Source organism: Monodelphis domestica, chromosome 8, assembly GCF_027887165.1.
Source record: "Monodelphis domestica isolate mMonDom1 chromosome 8, mMonDom1.pri, whole genome shotgun sequence".
NCBI classification, from domain to species: Eukaryota; Metazoa; Chordata; class Mammalia; order Didelphimorphia; family Didelphidae; genus Monodelphis; species Monodelphis domestica.
The window spans coordinates 187,583,500-187,601,646 of NC_077234.1; the positions used below are offsets into that span (position 1 = coordinate 187,583,500).

Genomic DNA, 18,147 nt, shown 5'->3' on the forward strand with positions numbered 1-18,147 from the left:
TAGGGGGCAGCCTTCCGTCGCGCCCCAGAACGTTCCCGGGAGTCCGAGGTCCGCGTGAGCGCGCAAAGGCGGGGGCGGGGAGGGATGGTCCAGGGAAGCCACGGCATTTCCGGTTCAAAGACCCTCCCACCCCACACACCCCCTTTTCCTCCTCGCTGGCTTCTGGGGATCCTGTCGCTGATTGGACGACGCGATGAAACCGCGCCTCGGAGGAAAGTGGCGGCGCCAACCTTTCTTTGCGTCCCCGCCCTTCAACCCCCATCATGCCTCCTCCCTCCCCTCTTTACCACCCCTCCTCCCCTCACGCGACCACGCGCACGCTCGCGCGCCCGGGGAAGCCGCCTCAGTCGCTGCGTCTTTGCGCCGCCATTCGGGGAAGGAGCAGCGCGCGCGCGCAGCAGGGGCCCCACGGACCCAGTCTAGGAGGCCGCCGCCGCCGCCGCCGCCGCCTCCGCCTCCGCCGCTGCTGCTCCGTGGCCTCCGGTCAGCGAGGAACGGAGGGTGTCGGTCCCACCTCCTTTGGTCCAGCTCTCTCCAGCACACCACGTGCCCGCCGCTTCCCCCCCCCTCCCCCAGCCCTGCACGGTAGGAACGCTCACGCTGTGCGGGTTTAACCGGGGAGGGGGAGGGGCTGCGGAGTGTGTGTGAGTGTGTGTCTGTATCTGTATGCGCGTGTGTGTGTTGGGGAGGGCGGGATCGGACTGGTTGGGGGAGGGGGAAGTCTGCCTTCACGCCCTTTCATGTTTTGTTTCCGTGCTTGTATTTAATGGGATGTTGGCGTACCAGCCATGCAGTTAGTCTGATTTAGGAATAAAACCCTCTGGCTTTTCTATCTAGGAACAGGGGCGGGCGTCGGGCCTCTCGTGTGTGTGAGGTGCCCCGCCCAGGAGTAACCCTAAAAAAGCTGCTCTTCTTGGAGGGGAGCGGTAGTTGCTTCCGAAAGTGAGCTTCAGATGTGCCTCTCCACCTGCTTTTCTCTGAGGCCGGGACATTTTCTCAGCCTAGGACTAGCGACATTTTTGCAGCTTAAAAACAAAAACCCAGTAGATCTTGCTGCCACAGTAGAAAGAGGTAAACCCGTGGTGGGGGCTGGGGGGAAGCGAGGGCTACATTGCCCAAGATTCCTTTAAAAAGCCCATTGCAAGTTGAAAAGATTTTGAAAGCTGAGAGTATCATTATCTTCCCCCTTGCTTTCTTTCCATTGCCTGTAAATAGAGAGTATCAACTTATACTAGGCTAATTATTTGTCTCTAAAGATCGAAGATCAGTGATAAGTAATTATGCTGCATTCACTCCAGTGGATAAACACAAAATAAATTGGGAAAAAAATACTGGAATTCCATTTTCGATGTGTATTTTTTACAGGCTGCACCTTATCTTGCCCTTGGTTGGACATCAAAACATTATTTGCTAAGTGAGCGATTCATAAAACTGAATAAATGGCAAATCGATGATCCAAAAAAAATCTTAGAAAAATATGTGTTTACACAAGGTTACAAAATGGATGTGAATCTGTGGTGCATACAGAACTGGTAAATCAATCCCAGATGGTGGGATGGCAAAGCAGGACTCTATCATGAAGATTAATGTGCATCTCTTTAGGAAAAGTAGATATATTGGAATGAAATTGAGACTGTGCTGAGTTTTGTGGATAGTTTAGAGTAACTAGACCAAGAGTAATTTTGGTGACTATAGAATTGGTTAGGATTATTTGTAGATTTAGATTTAGTTGGATATAGAGTGATTTTAACATTGCTCTGTGATTTGGGCCTTGGAATTTTGCAAGTGAAGAATTCATAGAAATTAATTATGTGAACCATCCTATCTTCAACTATAGAAATTGTTTCTTCTACGGTCCTGACATAGTCATCAAGTCTCTGCTTTAATGACAGCAAACTTGCTGTTATGTGATACAGCCCATTCCTCACTGAATAGCTCTAATTGTTAGAAAGTTCTTTCTGATATTGAGTCAAAATCTGTTTTCTTGTAGCATCCAGTTGGTCCTAATTCTGCCCTCTTGAACAACATAAACAAACCTAATCCCATTCACTTGACATTCTTTCAGATAATTGAACATAACTATCTTGTTGCCCCTCTGTGCTCCTTGAGAGCAGGGACAGTCTTTTGCCTTTCTTTGTATCCCCAGCACTTAGCACTGCACTTAATAGATACTTAAGTTGCATTCTTAATAGGTGCTTTGTTGACTTGATTCTTTTCTTCCAAAGGCTAAAACAAATGCTTACAGCTCACGTTATCTTCCCTTCATAAGACATAATTTCAAGACTTATTAATATCTTGACTACTTTTCTCTAGAAATACTAGTTTATCCTTGTTGCTCTCAAAAATGTTATGTCCAGAAATGAACATGATGCCCTAAATGTTGGAGTGCTTTATTGGCTACCATATATTTCACAGTGAGATATTAGGCTGTCTATGAGTATGAAGATATGACAGCCAAGAAAGCGAATGGTAGGAATAGGAAATGCATAGTATATAAGAAAAAAAAGTGATTAGGCCACATCTGGAGTATTGAGTCCAGCATTGGGTTCCACATTTTAGGAGGGATATTAATAAGTTGGGAAAGTGGAAGGAGGAATCGCTTGTGTGTGGAAGAGCTAATCGGGGGTGTTTATCCTGTAGAAGAGAAAAAATGGGGAGAGTATGATAGCTGTTTTCAAGTATTTATGTGGCTGGCACATGAAAGAACAGCTAGACTTGTGCTGTTTGGTGCCAGGGTTCAAAAGGAAGGAACAACTGTAAGTGCAAAGAGGTAAACTTAAGTTTGATATCTGGGGAAAAAAACTACCTACAGATAAAGCTGTCCATAAAGGATGAGCTGCCTCAATTGGACATCTTAAAGCAAAGCTAGTTAACCAGTTTGTTGTATTTGGATTCTTTTTCTGATATGGGATGGATTAGACAACCATTCTATGATTCTTTGTGATCTAACAACTGTGCTGAGAATAGAACTTTTATCTTTGATCTGGACACTATATTACTGCACCTTAAAAATGTGGATTTTTGGCAAGCTCATCATCTTATTTGCTCATTATTGAATTTGTGGTCAACTAAAATTCTAGATCTTTTCAGAGTTTTACACCAATATCTTAAATTTCATCCTCTTTGTTTTGACTTATTCCAACTTTTTATAGATATTTTTGAAATCTTGTCATCTTAACCCTGCTTTGTCATAATCAAATTTAATCAATTTGTGGAAATATTGATCCAAACAGGTCAAGGACAGAAATCTGTGTGTCAGACCACAATTTTCAGATCTGCTGTGTAGCATTAATGATCACTTCTACTTGTATAGGTATTGTATACCTATATTGTATAGGTATCCTATTCTGTGGTTGGCTGTCTCTTATTTTCCCACTGGGAAAAATAATCCCATGAAAATTATCATAAGAGATCTATCTGATGTGCTGAAATCAAGACCTAATTTATGGTTCCATCTTTCAATTGAATAGTCAAAAAAGGATATAAAGTTCATTTGCTATAATCCTTAAACTAATCTTATATAATTGTCCACAAACCATCTGCTTAGTAATTTGCTATAGAATTTGATCATTGAATGACATTTATAAAGGCTGCCTCTCTTATATCTGGAATCCATGTTTAATCCAGAAGTTTGTCTCTAGTTTTTTAGTCACTTATCCTGTCTTTTCACCAAAGACTACAAATTGGGGTTTTGTGACTGAATTTGCAAATCTAATTCCTTTTAGCACTTGGGATATAAATCCTCTGGACCCAGAGACCTAAATTTGTTCTTTTTGAATGGACCCTTTACAGTGAGAGAATTGAAACTGAAGAAGTCTGCTTTTTTTCAATTCTAATTTAGCATAATATTTTCTTTCCCAAACACTAGTTGTATTCCTCTTTTGCTAATCATTTTTCTTTAAACATTATTTATTTGTAAAAAGGTCCCCAACATCACATTTTTGTTGTCTCTAGTATTTCTTCACAGTCTTAGATTGTTTTGGACTTTGTTTTTCCTGACACCGTTCTTTTTTTTTTAAACCCTTACCTTCTGTCTTGGAGTCAATACTGTATATTGGCTCCAAGGCAGAAGAGTGGTAAGAGCTAGGCAATGGGGGTCAAGTGACTTGCCCAGGGTCACACAGCTGGGAAGTGTCTGAGGCCAGATTTGAACCTAGGACCTCCAGTCTCCAGGCCTGGCTCTCAATCCACTGAGCTACCCAGCTGCCCCCTCCTGACACAGTTCTTATAGGTTCATGTCTTTCTGACCTTTTGGACATGTACTTAAGTCTTGAGTTATTTAGAGGGCTCCCTCTTAATTCTTTTAGAATTTCTTAATTCTTTTAGAAAGATCTTTATTCTTTCTCATCACGATATTTTGTGATTAGTTCAAATTGCACATTTTGAATCTTTTAGGTTTTAGAAGTCATATTCTTTTTGGATACCTATTTCTCTAAATTTTTAAAAACAATATTTTCTAAAGTACATAGAACCCGACTCAGTCCAAAATCTCATTTAAAGAGAATGAATTTTCAATCCTCTAGGTCCAGAAGATTTATGCTAGGTACTGAAAGGAGCTGTGATTACAGATTCATATATGCCTTCTTATGACCTCTACTTTACAATTAGTTCTATTCCTTTTGACATAGTCCAGTCATAGGTCCATTCTACTGAGTCCCAATGACATGAGATTATGTTTATTTTCTTTCATTAAAATTTCAACTTTTCATCATTTATGACAAAATTTTTGGCATATTTGAAAAGACAAATTATTATTAGTGCTCTACCTTGAATTAGATGAAGAGAAGTAACATTGCTATGTTATAGCATCGTCTAGAAAATCCATTTTTTCCAGTTCTCTCTGAGCATTTTTATTTTTTCTCCTTGAATTTCAGTTTAGAACTCTTGATTAGATGAGGAAGGCCAGACATTTTTTTCCTCAGACTTAATGAGGCACTTTCTTATTTGCCTGAAATCCTTTATTTTGATGCCATACAAGCCACGATTCAGTAGTACATAGTTTCTTTTTCTCCTTTGTTACAACCTTCTATTAATAGTATCTTAGAGTTAAAAGGTTCTCTGAAGTCAGCTATTTTAACTTTACATGGTAGTCATTGTCTTATTGAACAATTTCTCAACATTGTTATTGATTCTCTTTTAAGCCTTTGATATTTTGTTTCTTGCTTGGCTTCCTTTCTGAAATATTTCTTAGATCCTAACCAGGAATACAATTTGGGCTGAATGTTTAGGTAAGATATGATTCCAGCTCTTAAAGAACTTTGAAATATAAGGGGGCAGCTGGATGGCTCAGTGGATTGAGAGTCAGGCCTAGAGATGGGAGGTCCTAGGTTCAAGTCTGGCCTCAGACACTTCTCAGCTGTGTGACTCTGGGCAAGTCACTTAACCCCCATTACCTAGCCTTTACCACTCTTCTGCCTTGGAGCCAATACACAGTATTGACTCCAAGATGGAAGGTGTAAGGTTTTAAAAAAAATAAAAAAAAAGAACTTTAAAATATAGAAGGTAATAAGAACCTAAGATATCAAGCAGTATTACATGTTTAGTTTACTAGTAAAAAACAAAGTACTATGAGAGGACTTAGGAGAAAGGTTACAAATCACTGGGATAAGGAAAGGCTTTTTGGAAGAGGTAGTATTTGAGTTGGGCCTTTAAAGGATTGATAAGAATTCAACAGGTGAAGAAGGGGAGGGAAGACAGGGACTGCCTGAACAAAAGCATAGACGTGAGAACAAAATATGACTTCATTTTTACTGAGGTATATGTAGAGAGTTGTCCATTTGATTGAAGTATATATATATAGTGGAGCATTATATGGTTAGAAAAGAGTGAGTCCAAGTTGTAGGTGTTTTTCAGGAGAGAAGTAAGAGCCAGAGCTGTAAATAAAAAAGATTATACAAGCAGTGATATAAAGGATGTATTAGAGAAAAGAAAGAATAGATTCAGAAAGAAATGGAAGAAGGTGGTAGTTCAGATAGTTGTTGTTAAAGGCCTATATTAGGTTGGTGATAGTGGGTTAGAGAGAAGGAAGAACTCTTTGAAACATGATATGATGTGAAGTGATGATAGAATTGATAAGACCTGGTACCTGATTGAATATTAGTGGTAAAGGAGTTAGGCTACAAATTTAGGAGAGTGGGTGAATGTTGGTCCCACAGACAAGGAAAGTGTAAGAAGACTGGAAAGGTAAGAAGGGGCCAAGTTATGAAGGACTTAAAAAAATAAACAGGATTTAAAATTTGATCATGGAGGTAATAGGGAGCCACTGAAGGTCCAACCTGTATTTTAGGAAGCTAATTTTGATGGCTGACCTGGAAGATGAATTAGAATGGAGAGAGACTTGAGGAAAGAAGACCAGCAAATTATTGTAGGAGTCCTGAAGTGATATGGGTGTGCTCCAAAGTAGTGGCAGTGCCAAAGGAAGAGACTTATTTGAGAAACATGACAAAGGTATAATTGACTTGCCTATATGAGGATGTGAGAGGGAGGAGATGAGGATGACACCTGGATTTTGAGCTTGGATGACTAAGAGAATGACAGTGCCTTTGATTGTAGTAGGGAAGTTAGGAAGAGAGGTTTTTGGGGAAAAGATGATGACTTCAGTTTGGGACATATTGAGTTTGAAATGTCTGTGGGATATCCAGTTCAACCAGACAGTTGGTGATGCAAGTCTGGGGGTCAGAGGACAAATGTTAGGACTGTATAAGGAAACCTAAGAATCATCTGTATGGAGATGGCAATTGAATCCATGGGAGTCGGTGCAATCATCAGGTGGAATAATATGACTGTGATGGTGAACCTATGGTATGCATTCCTGAGGAGGCTGCCTATGCAAGCCTGAGGATGTTTCTCACCACCTGCCCCTCTGCCCAGCAGCCCAATGGGACTGCTTCCTCCCTCCCCTGTGTGGAGTGGAGGGGTAGGGTATGGCGTTCAGTCTCTAAAAGGTTTGCCATTGCTGGTATAGAAGAAAAGGGCCCAGGATAGCCTTAGGTGATACTCACAGTTAACAGGTGCAACCTGGATGAAGATCTAGCATAGGAGACTGTCAACCAGGAGAATGTCTATGCTGTTTGGTTTTGGAGGTAAGGACATTCCTTTGTGGCTTTCCCTTAACAATATTTTGGGATCTGGCTGTTGCTGACTATTCCCTCTATACTGGGATTACTGCTACTTGGGAGAAACACTATTTTATATTTACTTGCCTCCTACCTTCTTTTCTTACATTCTGATAACTTATTAACTGATTCTAGTAGAAATTCATCTCCTGCCTCTCAAAAGTTTTATATTTATTTAGTAATAGGCAATGTTTAGCTTCTGTGACTGTTAACATTGTCCCTGAGAATGAAGCTACTTTGTGCAAGATCAGTAGAAGGGGGCACATATCACTGATTTCATTAGAAACAGATAAAGTAGTATGTATGCTTTAGGCAAATGTATACTGCACATGTTTCTTTGTGTTTGCCAATTTAGTCATGAAATGGTTCCTGGCTCTTCTCTTTCACTTTTGCATTTAGAAGCTTAAGGAACAACACAAAACAAAACAAAACAAAACAAAACAAAACAAAACTTTTATTTATGTGAATTAGTAACCCATGAAGTTGTATAAGCTGAAGTTTTGTCATGAGGTTCAGGAAAATTTTAGGTTAATTCTTGGGCAATAGTTGTGAATGAGTTATTAAAGGTGCATTGGCTGAGAGGCAAGCCACCACAATATCCTACAAAATATTGATAGCATACAAAATATTGATAGCATACAGACCAGATGGAAAGCCCCCATAATGTGAGAAGTGTCAGCAATGGCTGGGCCACTGCCTCCTGCCAAAGGTGACTAAATTGAGTCTTGAAGGAAGCAAGGGATTATAAGAGGCAGAGGAATACTTCACATATGGGAGGTGGTCAGTACAAAAGCATGGAGCTTCATATGTGAGGAGCAGCAAGTAGGCTAGTGAAACTGGATCATAGAGTTTGTCGAAGGGAATAAAGTACAAGAAGACTGAAAAGGTCTGGACCTGGGAATTCTGTTTGTGAAGATATTTTATACCAGACCAAGGACTTTGATCCTGGAGGAATCACTGAAGTTTATTGATTGGGGGAAGGGAGTGGGTAGGTCACATGATCAAAGCTTTGGATGGGGTCAGAAACCCTTGGCATCTCAGTTGGAGGATAGATGCAAGTGAGGAGAGACTTGAGGTGGTAGGGTCAATTGAACTGCTACTGCAGTATTCCAGAAGAGAGATGATGAAGTATTGAATCAGTATGGGGTCTGTGTGGGTGGAACAAAGGATATATATGGGAGATGCTGTAGAAAAAGAAATAAAAAGATATGGCGAAGGATTGGATCTGTGGGATAAGAGTAAGGGGCTGAAAGTGACATTGAAGTTTTGAACCTGGGTGACTGAGAAATGTCTTATCTTCAAAAGAAATAGGCAAGTCCAGAAGAGAAGGCTTGAGGAGAGGGGTAATATAAATTCTATTTTGGACATCAACTTGTAGAAGTTTATGTGCTTTCTATTTAGTCCATTAGGCAGTTGCTAATGTTGGAGCTCATCAGAGAAACTAAGACTATATAAAGATCTAGAAATTATTTGCATAGAGATTGCATTGAGATGATATTTGAAACCTTAAGGGCTTGTAATATCACTGAGTGATACTATAGAAGAAGAGAAGAGGGTGCAGGACAGAGCCTTGGGGATACCCACATTTAGTAGTGGATTTAATATAGATGTTCCTAGATCCAGCAAAGGAGATCATGGAGACCTCAGACAGGTAAGAGGAGAACCAGTAGAGAGCAGTGTCACAAAAATCCAGAGAGGAGAGATCAATGAGAAGAAAGAAGTAGACTATAGTGTCAACAGCTGTAAAGAGATAATTGAATGAGTATGAGTATTGAAAAAAGACCATTAGATATTACATTTGAGGGTAAGAGGTTATTGGTAACTTTAGAGAGAGTGGTTGCAGTAGCAGAGAGTTTTTTTTTTTTTTTAGTAGCAGAGAGTTTTAAGAGCATAGGTTTTTCAAGGAATTTATCTGAGATGATAGCTAGTGGGGATGCTAAGATGAATTTGAAGGTTTTCTTTAACAGTGAGATAGACCTGGGCAGTAGAGAAGGGGGTCAATAGATAAGAGTATGATCATTAGAAAGTGAGTGGGGATGATGTGGGGGACCATCTGCTGAAGACTATGAAGGCTATACATGAAGAAGTTTGCCTTGACAGGGAGAAGAAGGATTACTTCTTCATTGTGGGGAGTTGAGATGAGGAGAACAGGGAGCAACAGCCTTATTTTTTTCACTGAAGTATAAGTCAAGATCCTCAAGTGAGTATGGGGAAGGAAGAGTGTCGTGATTGTTAGAGGAAAGAGAAAGTTTGTAATGTGTCTGTGGGATAGAGAATTAATTATGGATAAGGGAGGAGTAGAAAGATGCCTTGCCTCAGTGAGACTACAACTGAGATGAGATAAAGTGAAGCTATAGTGGACCCAATTAAAAAAGGGACAAAAGAATTAAATCCAATGCTTAAAAATGAAACAAAAGATAGCAGTCTAATTCTCCCTTCTGTTTCTACTTTTTCAGATTCAACTCCTATCCTTCATGTTTGCTTCTCTATGCAGTGAATGCCAGCTATTCTGTGGCTTAGATAAAAAGCCATGTAAGATATCTGGTTTTTGAAAGCCAGTTTTGAGGCATCTGGTAAGATTTCTTTCATAACCTGCTTTGTAATTTCTTCCAGCAATAATCTAATCTCTTTGGCTTTTCTCAAGTTTATTTTTCCTGGCCTTTCTCTTACTTTAGGAGTATTTGCTTTGAATTTTTAAAACCATACCCATTAGCATTTCTTTCATTTACCTTCCTTTTCTTTTGAGTCTTGCTATTTCTTATCCTTTATAATCCAGAGTCTTTGTGTTTCTGAACTCTTTGCATAATACATTATGTTCTTTGGAGGGATTACAAATGTATGCATGTATGAAAGTACATATTTGAGTACACATATTTAATTTAGAATATAAGGTTTGATTTGCTGAATTCTGTTCTCTTGCCCTTGTTTGTAGAATTTTACCTACCAGACTTTCTGTTGCAGAATGCTTTTAGAAATGTGTGGGCACTCTCAGGAGCACACAGCCAGACAGTGAGTCACTTTGTACTTGCTCTTTGTGTGAAAAGAAAAAAGACTGAAATCATTTAAAGTGAGAGCTATCAGGTCCGGGCAGCAGGTAGAGATTTGGGAGAGATTTGGAGGTTGGTCAGAGAAATTAAAAATATGCAGATTGAGATAATTGATGTTAATTTGGAGAGAGAGAGAAATATAGAAGTAGAAGTTGACATGAACTTAGAGAAGGGGTAGCTAGGGGGCTCAGTGGGTAGATAGCCAGAGCTGGGCCCAAGAGGTCCTGGGTTCAAATGTAGCTTCAGATAATTCTAGCTGTGTGACCTTAGTCAGGTCAGTTAACCCCAGTTGCCTAGCCCTTACTACTCTTCTGCCTTGGAACCAGTACTTTATCAATTCTAAGACAGAAAGAAAGGGTTTAAAACAAAACGAAAAAAGAAATTGGAGACTGGAAGGTGAGTGCAGAAGATGGAGGTCTAGGGGGTATAAAAAATAAGATTAAAGTGTGGCAAACAGGATGAGAACATGAAATGAAAGCAAATATTGGTGGATTGAGGTTGATGGTGGTTGGAAAATGGGAGATAAGCAGCATTAGATTTCAGAATTGTCTCAGTTTTGCATTGTGGTTTTGGTGCCAGATCTTGTTAGAAACAAGAATAAACAGGGTAAAAGTTGAAATAGAGAAGCTGAAATGTTGAAAAATGTGAGAAGGGTTAAGTTGTGACAGAAAGGTCTAAGCAACAAGGTTATGGGTGGGGGAATAAGGAATTAAATAAAACATTTAGGTGATCTCTTTGGGCTGAACATTACTGATGCAGATGCACGGTGAGGAGGTCTTTCTCCTCAAGGATCTTCTTAGGGTATAGTAGGTCCACAGAGAAGTGAATATGAGGTAATTTGAGACGTGAGTTTTTAGATTGCTTTTATGAAATATATATATCTTCATGTGTTAGCATGTTATCTTGCCTTTTTTATTGCTAAGTAAATTAGTAGCCTTTTTTTCTTTTACTCAAGATATCTGCAGAACAACATACTAGGTCCTGTGAAAAATGGAAAATACCATCCTTATTCATGGGATTTTTGATTTAACCAATATTGGATTATAAAGGCTTTTTTTTTAGTAGTTGGCAGTAGTTATTGTTTCAGAATTATGACAGAGGAAGAAGAAAGGTACAGTGCATGATTATGAACTATAGATTGCGAAAAATGAGTATATATGTAAAGATTAAATTCTAGAGAATATAAAGTAAGGACAAAAGGCCTAAAGCCATTTTGAATGCTGTGTATGGTATTTTCTGTTTTAGAATTAGATGTGATTATAGGATTTAGACTAGCATGAACTTTGGAGATCAAATTATCCAATATTCTCACTTTATGTGAGAGGAAACTGAGGTTCAGAGAATTTAAGTAACTTTTCCAGGACTTCTCACAAGAGTAGTCAGTAGTAGAGCTGGGATTCAAGCTCAGGTTCTTTGATTCAACATTAAGTACTTTTCCCACTACATGATAATACTGCTTTACATGTATGTTTTGCTTTTTCAGTTGAGAAAGTAGGTAAAGAGGTATCTTTTGGCTCTTTATTCAAACTAGGACCTTACAGATTGGTTATGAAAGTAACAGGTTCCTACTTGTCACAGGTAAGACTGGCAAATTGTTTAGGGGGAGTAGATGAGGACAGAACTGGCTTGGGTAACCACGATTTCATTCATAGAACCCCTTTTTTCATTGCATATTTATAGGATCATAGTTTTAAAGGTCATTTAAAGGAACTTGTATTTGTACAATCTTATAATTTCTAAAATGACTCCTAGATTATATCTAGAGTCATTTATTGAAATATGACATTTCCATTTAATTTAAGGCTTTCTAATAAGAATAGCATTGGAAACAAAATGGTATAAGGAAAAAGTACAGTTTCTGAGATCAAAGAGCTTATGTTCAAATCCTGCTTCTGACTTTCTTCAGCTAAATTGGCTGTGTTAAGCAAGTCATTTATTATTCCTTGGTCCTATTTTCATCATCTTTAAACTGAGAGGTAGAAGGAATAGAATGATCGTTGAGATACCATCTATCTCCAGATCTGTAAAATTAAGTTTTCTACTTTAAGTATATATTGGTTTTTAGAAATAGCTTTTATTGATATGTTTTATTTTTACATTATCTAGATTTTCCTCTATATTCTTCCTTCTCCTCCTTTTCTTAGATAGTGATCTCTTATAACAAAAGAATTTTCAAGCGGGGGGAGAGGGGGAAGCCAAGAGAAAGAAGAAAAAAATGTAGTAAAACTTAACATGTTGAAAATATCTGATGTCATGTGTTTAACACAATTTCTCTTTGCTTTGAATAAAAGACCCTTTGGAGCTGTTGATTTTGAGATTGTTCTCTTATCTTTTTTTGAGACTGAAGTGTACCACAAATTTCTTTTGTTATATATGTTGTATTTATTCATTATAGGGAAGAATGAAGACCTAAATATTTTCCCAAAAATTTGGATAATGCCAGGGAGATCTACGAAAAGTTAAAGGGGAGATGTGGGGTAAAGAATTAAAACTCTGAAGAAAACTTTCCAGTTCTCTCAGGTGACATTTATCCTTCCATCCTTCAGAAAAGTTCAGAAGACCTGTAGATAATTTACACCTATTGGCATAGTTATTTATACATAATGGCACTGTCAGTAACTACTATTAAAATTAATAGAAATTTTGTGATTCACTGATATTCTTTGTGAAATTTATCTTAGTGGTGTCTGAATATTTTTAGTTAAAAGTGGCACATAGGTACTGAGAGAAAAATTTCATTGTTTCTTAGGCAAATGAGATATTCTGTATGTGATCATAATGCTTCTAATTAAAATTAACCTCCTTTTATTGTCCATCCTATGTATTTTGGGGGTTAAATTTGGAGAGAAACACTTGTAATATTTTCATTATTAGTAACAGTCTACTGTAGCATCATGCTGTGCAGAAAGATTTCTTGAAGGGTCATTCTAGACCTGTAAAATTATCTTTTAAAAGGTCACCGTATTTAATGCTTTTTGATGAAGACTGGAAATACAAAATATTATTTGTGTTATTTAGACCATAATTTGAAAATAATTCTGCATTTCATTTCAAGATTTGTTACTCAGTGCTCCAAAATTATTGTGTTGAGGTGCACTATGATTTTTGAGAATCACCTAAATCTCTAGTCAAAGATATAGATACAGTGAGTTTTTGGTATCTCGCAAATGTGTCATCCTAAATATTTATTACTTGTAATTATGTAACTTGAATGGGTTGGGAAAGAATTAAATTCAAACAATAAAATAGTATATGAGAATAAATTATGATAACTCAATGGTTTTTACTTTATTTCAGCAACATTGAAGTGATTTCAAAGGACCTGTGCAAGTTGTAACAGATTTTTTAAAAATGGAAGTATTTCCAGAACTTCGTAAACAACCAGAACTTTTGGAATGTGATCACTGCAGTTTCAAAGGCACAGATTATGAAAATGTACAAATTCACATGGGAACCATCCATCCAGAGTATTGTGATGAAATGGATGCTGGTGGGTTAGGTAAAATGATATTTTACCAGAAAACTGCAAAGTTGTTTCACTGCCACAAATGTTTCTTTACTAGCAAAATGTACTGCAATGTGTACTACCACATCACATCCCAACATTCAGTAAAAGATAAGTGGGATGATAAACAGAAAAAACAGTTGGAGGAGACAGAACCTGTGAAAACCTCCCTCTTTCCTGAGTCCCAGAAAATGTCTAATTCATCTGAGATTCAGAAATCCACACCTGTTTTTTCAGCAGAGTTACAGAAACCTGCTCCTATTCAAACTCCAGAATCACCTCAAACTACTCCTGCTAGTTCTCCAGAGCTCCAGAAACCTGCCTCTGGAGTTTCTGCAGAGCCACAGAAACCTGTCATTCCTGACTCTCAGAAACCTTCCCCTGTTCCTTCTCCAGAATCCCCAGAACTTGTCCCTTTGGCTTCTTTGGAACAACAGAAACTTGCTTCTGTTTCTCCTGAGCCACAAAAGTCTCCTGTTGTTAATCCCTCGACCCAGAAGCTTTCTCATTTTACAGAGACACTGAGAACTCCTTTGTCTACTTCCCCGGAACCACAAGAACCAGTTTTAGCTTCTTCCCCCGAGCCTTGGGGATCATCTCCAAGTTCATCTCCTGAATCCCAGAAACCAGCTTTGACTGAATCTCCTGAACCTAGGAGGCCATCACCAGCTGTTTCTCCTGAGTCTTGGAAGCCATCCCCTGCTGTCTCCCCTGAGCCAAGGAGGCCAGCTCCATCAGTATCACCAGGTCCTTGGAAGCCTGTGGTATCTACATCTCCTAGACCTTGGAAACCTGCTCCTTCCACATCACCTGGCTCTTGGAAGACTGCTAAACCTGCTCCTTCTGTTTCACCTGGGCCTTGGAAGCCTTTACCTCTGTCACCTGGTCCTTGGAAGCCAAGTCCGCCTATGTCACCTGGATCCTGGAAGCCTTTACCTGTATCACCTGGTTCATGGAAAGCTAATACATCTCCTGAGGCCTGGAAACCTGGACCTCCAGAACTTCGAAAGACATCTCCCATGTCACCCGAACTCTGGAAGCCAGGCCCCTCTTCTCCAGAATCCCGTAAAACTGGTCCCCCATTGTCCCCTGAGCCTCGTAAACCAAGCCCCTCATCCCCTGAGGCTCGGAAGGCTGGACCCCCGTTGTCCCCAGAGGCCCGGAAGGCAGGTCCTCCATTGTCCCCTGAACTCCGTATGCCAGGTCCCCCATTGTCCCCTGAGTCCCGTAAACCAGGTCCTCCATTGTCCCCTGAGCTCCGTAAAATAAATCCCTCACTGTCCCCTGAGGCTCGAAAAGCAGGTCCCCCATTATCCCCTGAGCTCCGAAAAGCAGGTCCTCCATTGTCCCCTGAAATTCGAAAGGCAATTCCCTCACTGTCCCCTGACCTCCGTAAATCAGGACCTCCAGTATTATCTGACCTCCGTAAGCCAGGTCCCCCATTGTCCCCTGACCTTCGAAAATCAGGCTCTTCATTGTCACCTGACCACCAGAAATCCTCAGTATCACCAGAACTCTGGAAGGTTTCTTCTGATCAGTGGAAGCCTTCTATTTCTGGAGAACCTTGGAAACCTGTCTCTAATGATTTTACCGAATCCCAAAAGACTGTATCTCCTGGGTCTCCAGATGTCTGGAAGTCTTCCTTTTTTCTTGAACCTCAGAAACCTGTCTTCCCTGAATCCCGGAAACCAGGTCCTCCTGGGTCATCTGAACATCCTAAAATGGTTTCAGAGACCCGAAAACCTATTTCTGGTGATGCTGACCCCCGAAAATCTGCCCTTTTCTCTGAGTCTCCCAAAACATTATCATCCTCAGAGCCCCGGAAACGGATTCTCTTCCCAGAATCAAGGAAACATACTCCATTTTCTGAGCTTCCTAAATCTATTTCTCTTTATCCTGAATCTCAGAAATTGGTTGAATCTAGTGAGTATGATATCCAAACAGAGGCCCTGGAAGATCAAAAAGATGACATTTTGGCTCAGGAAGAAGCATTATATCATTGTCAAAAGAAGTTCAAGAAAGACAACCAAGAGAACTCTGATGCAGAACTTAGTAGCAGTGAATGTGGAAAAGCAGATTTAGATTTCTTTGATCTCAAAGGCCAGGAATCTAACAGTGATCAAGAGCAGGTTGATGTGGAATCAGTTGATTTTACTAGAGAGAACAAAATGGATCCTTCTGATCAGCCCAAAAGCATATTGCAGTTTACAGATGATAAAGAGGCTTTTATCTCTGAAGAGGAGATAGCAAAATACATGAAACGGGGAAAAGGAAAATATTTTTGCAAGATCTGTTGCTGTCGTGCTATGAAAAAAGGTGCCGTTTTGCATCATTTAGTTAACAAGCATAATGTTCATAGCCCATATAAATGCACAATATGTGGGAAGGCTTTTCTTTTGGAGTCTCTCCTTAAAAATCATGTTGCAGCCCATGGGCAAAGTTTACTTAAGTGTCCACGTTGTAATTTTGAATCCAATTTCCCAAGAGGCTTTAAGAAACATTTAACCCATTGTCAAAACCGTCACAACGAAGAGGTTAATAAGAAGCTTATGGAAGCTATTGAGCCTCCTCCTCCACCTCCACCCCCACCACCCCCTCCACCACCCCCACCTCCTCCTCCACCTGAAGAGCAAATTTAATTTTGAAAATTATGTATTATAATACTTCAAAAATTTATCTACTAAAACCAACCTTTGAAAGTGTTGCTCTTTTAGCCGATTAAGTAGTTTAGTTGAATAAGTAGAAGTAAAGAGTTGAAAAGGTTGTATAATGTTTAGTTTGTGTCAGTAGTAGTATAGAAAAGAAACTTCCCAGGATTTTTAGAGTATCTGTTCATGTGCCTATCTTACAAATCAATAAATTCATACTGGATATTCCAGATGAGTTGAATTCTTTGAATTTCTTCTCTGTGTATAATACATCATGAAAGGCTGTATACATTCCATTTAATTATAACTTACACATACTCTTAGATATGCAGTGAAATTTATCCGTTTGTGAAATCTTAAGTTTAAATTGAGAGGCAGCATACTATGAGTGGGTAGACAGCTAGCCTGGGAGTCAGGAAGATGTTCAAGTCCCAATTCTAACCCATTCTGTATTGTGACCCTAGGCAAGTCATAGCCTCCCAATTCAGTGATCCCAGGCAACAGTGAGACTAAATTGAAGAACAATTGCTAATCTGTATTGATAGAAGGAGTACCTTGTCCCAAAAATCTCGAGTCTGGACCAAAAGAAAATCCTTTAAGAAATTTCAAGGCTTGGTAATAACAATATTTATAAATTAGTTATTAGGGGAAGATGCCCCAGTTTTCCTTATTTTAAAAAAAGAGGTTTTATTTTTTAAATCACTTGGAATACTTCTTTGATTTTAATTGTTTTTTTCACAGATGTGTCATTTTGAAATTTGGGAATTTAATAATGCAGAAAGTAAATCAGCATTATTTGTAAATCTTAAACCATTTCTAAACTAATGATTGGATTTTTTCTTTTATATGTTTTGAAGAACTTAAATTTTTATTGATATATATATATATATTAGAAAAAGAAGTCTATGAAGGAGCAACTGCAATGTACAATATATATCATATTCCCCCATTAGAATGTAAGCTCTTTGTGGGCAGGGATTTTTTTACTTTTGTCTTTGTATCCCCATTGCCTTGCACATAGGCGCTTAATAAATGCTTGTTGGATTGGATTGGACTTTTAGGTTTGTGAGAAATATGATTTCTTTTTATATATTCTGGGAATCTTAAAGAATTGCTACTTCCTGTTCACTGTCCTTGTCATATGTCCTAAGAGGTGACAAGTAGAACTCAGGAGGAGTGGAAGATAGTGGAGAACTTCTTGGCCTACACTGCATTTGACAACCTATTAATAGGTATGATTTAGCAGGGGATTAAATGAAGCTAGATTTTAGGAACTGATACAGAAAAGATGGTATAATTGTATATGGGATAAACCCAAGGCAAAAAATGAAACCATCTTCCCATACACTATTGTTCTTTTGCTCCTTGCTTTTTATCTTCCTACATGGTTCAAAATTTGAATAAAGCTCCAAACCTACTGGAAGAATTATTCCAAAGAAGTAAGAAATTCTGAGAGAAGATTTGGAACCCAAAAATAATGAAGAGGAGGTAAATTTGGCAGAATAGAAGCAAAAGCCAACAATTTACAAGAACATGAATTCTTTGTGGGCCAAATTAAGAAAAGGTGCACAAAGAACTTTACAGAGATTATAGATCTAGAAGAATAAGACAAAAAACCTGATCATAATTTTACAGAAATTAATTTTAAAATACCCAGATCATTTGAATAGAGACTACATCAAGGAATCAATTGAACAGATCACAACCAGAAAAATCCTACACCTCACATATCAGGGCATATAATGGTTAAATGTCACATTTTTAGTAACATTTTACAAGCTGTCTGAAGGAAGACTTAAAAGGATGAAAGGTAATTAAGATAATTGGATTAT

General features: G+C 38.8%; 1 protein-coding gene across 6 annotated transcripts; it reads left to right on the plus strand.

Annotated features, from left to right (window-relative positions):
* The first annotated feature begins 345 nt into the window (after window positions 1-345).
* CHAMP1 (chromosome alignment maintaining phosphoprotein 1) lies at window positions 346-17,369 on the plus strand. Of its 6 annotated transcripts, none has more exons than XM_016424894.2 (4): window positions 346-585; window positions 9,572-9,688; window positions 12,558-12,682; window positions 13,460-17,369. In XM_016424894.2, the coding sequence occupies exon 4, from the start codon at window positions 13,514-13,516 to the stop codon at window positions 16,304-16,306; it is 2,793 nt and encodes a 930-aa protein (XP_016280380.1). In that variant the 5' UTR covers window positions 346-585; window positions 9,572-9,688; window positions 12,558-12,682; window positions 13,460-13,513; the 3' UTR covers window positions 16,307-17,369. The 6 variants fall into 6 exon arrangements, with proteins under 6 accessions (XP_016280380.1, XP_007501284.2, XP_016280383.1 ...); XM_016424896.2 differs by lacking the exon at window positions 346-585 and adding an exon at window positions 812-1,071; XM_016424895.2 differs by lacking the exon at window positions 346-585 and adding an exon at window positions 4,243-9,315.
* The last annotated feature ends 778 nt before the right edge of the window (window positions 17,370-18,147 follow it).

Excerpts from the sequence above, each read along its gene's own strand:
- CHAMP1 (XM_016424894.2), top strand. The coding sequence starts at position 13,514 with ATGGAAGTATTTCCAGAACTTCGTAAACAACCAGAACTTTTGGAATGT.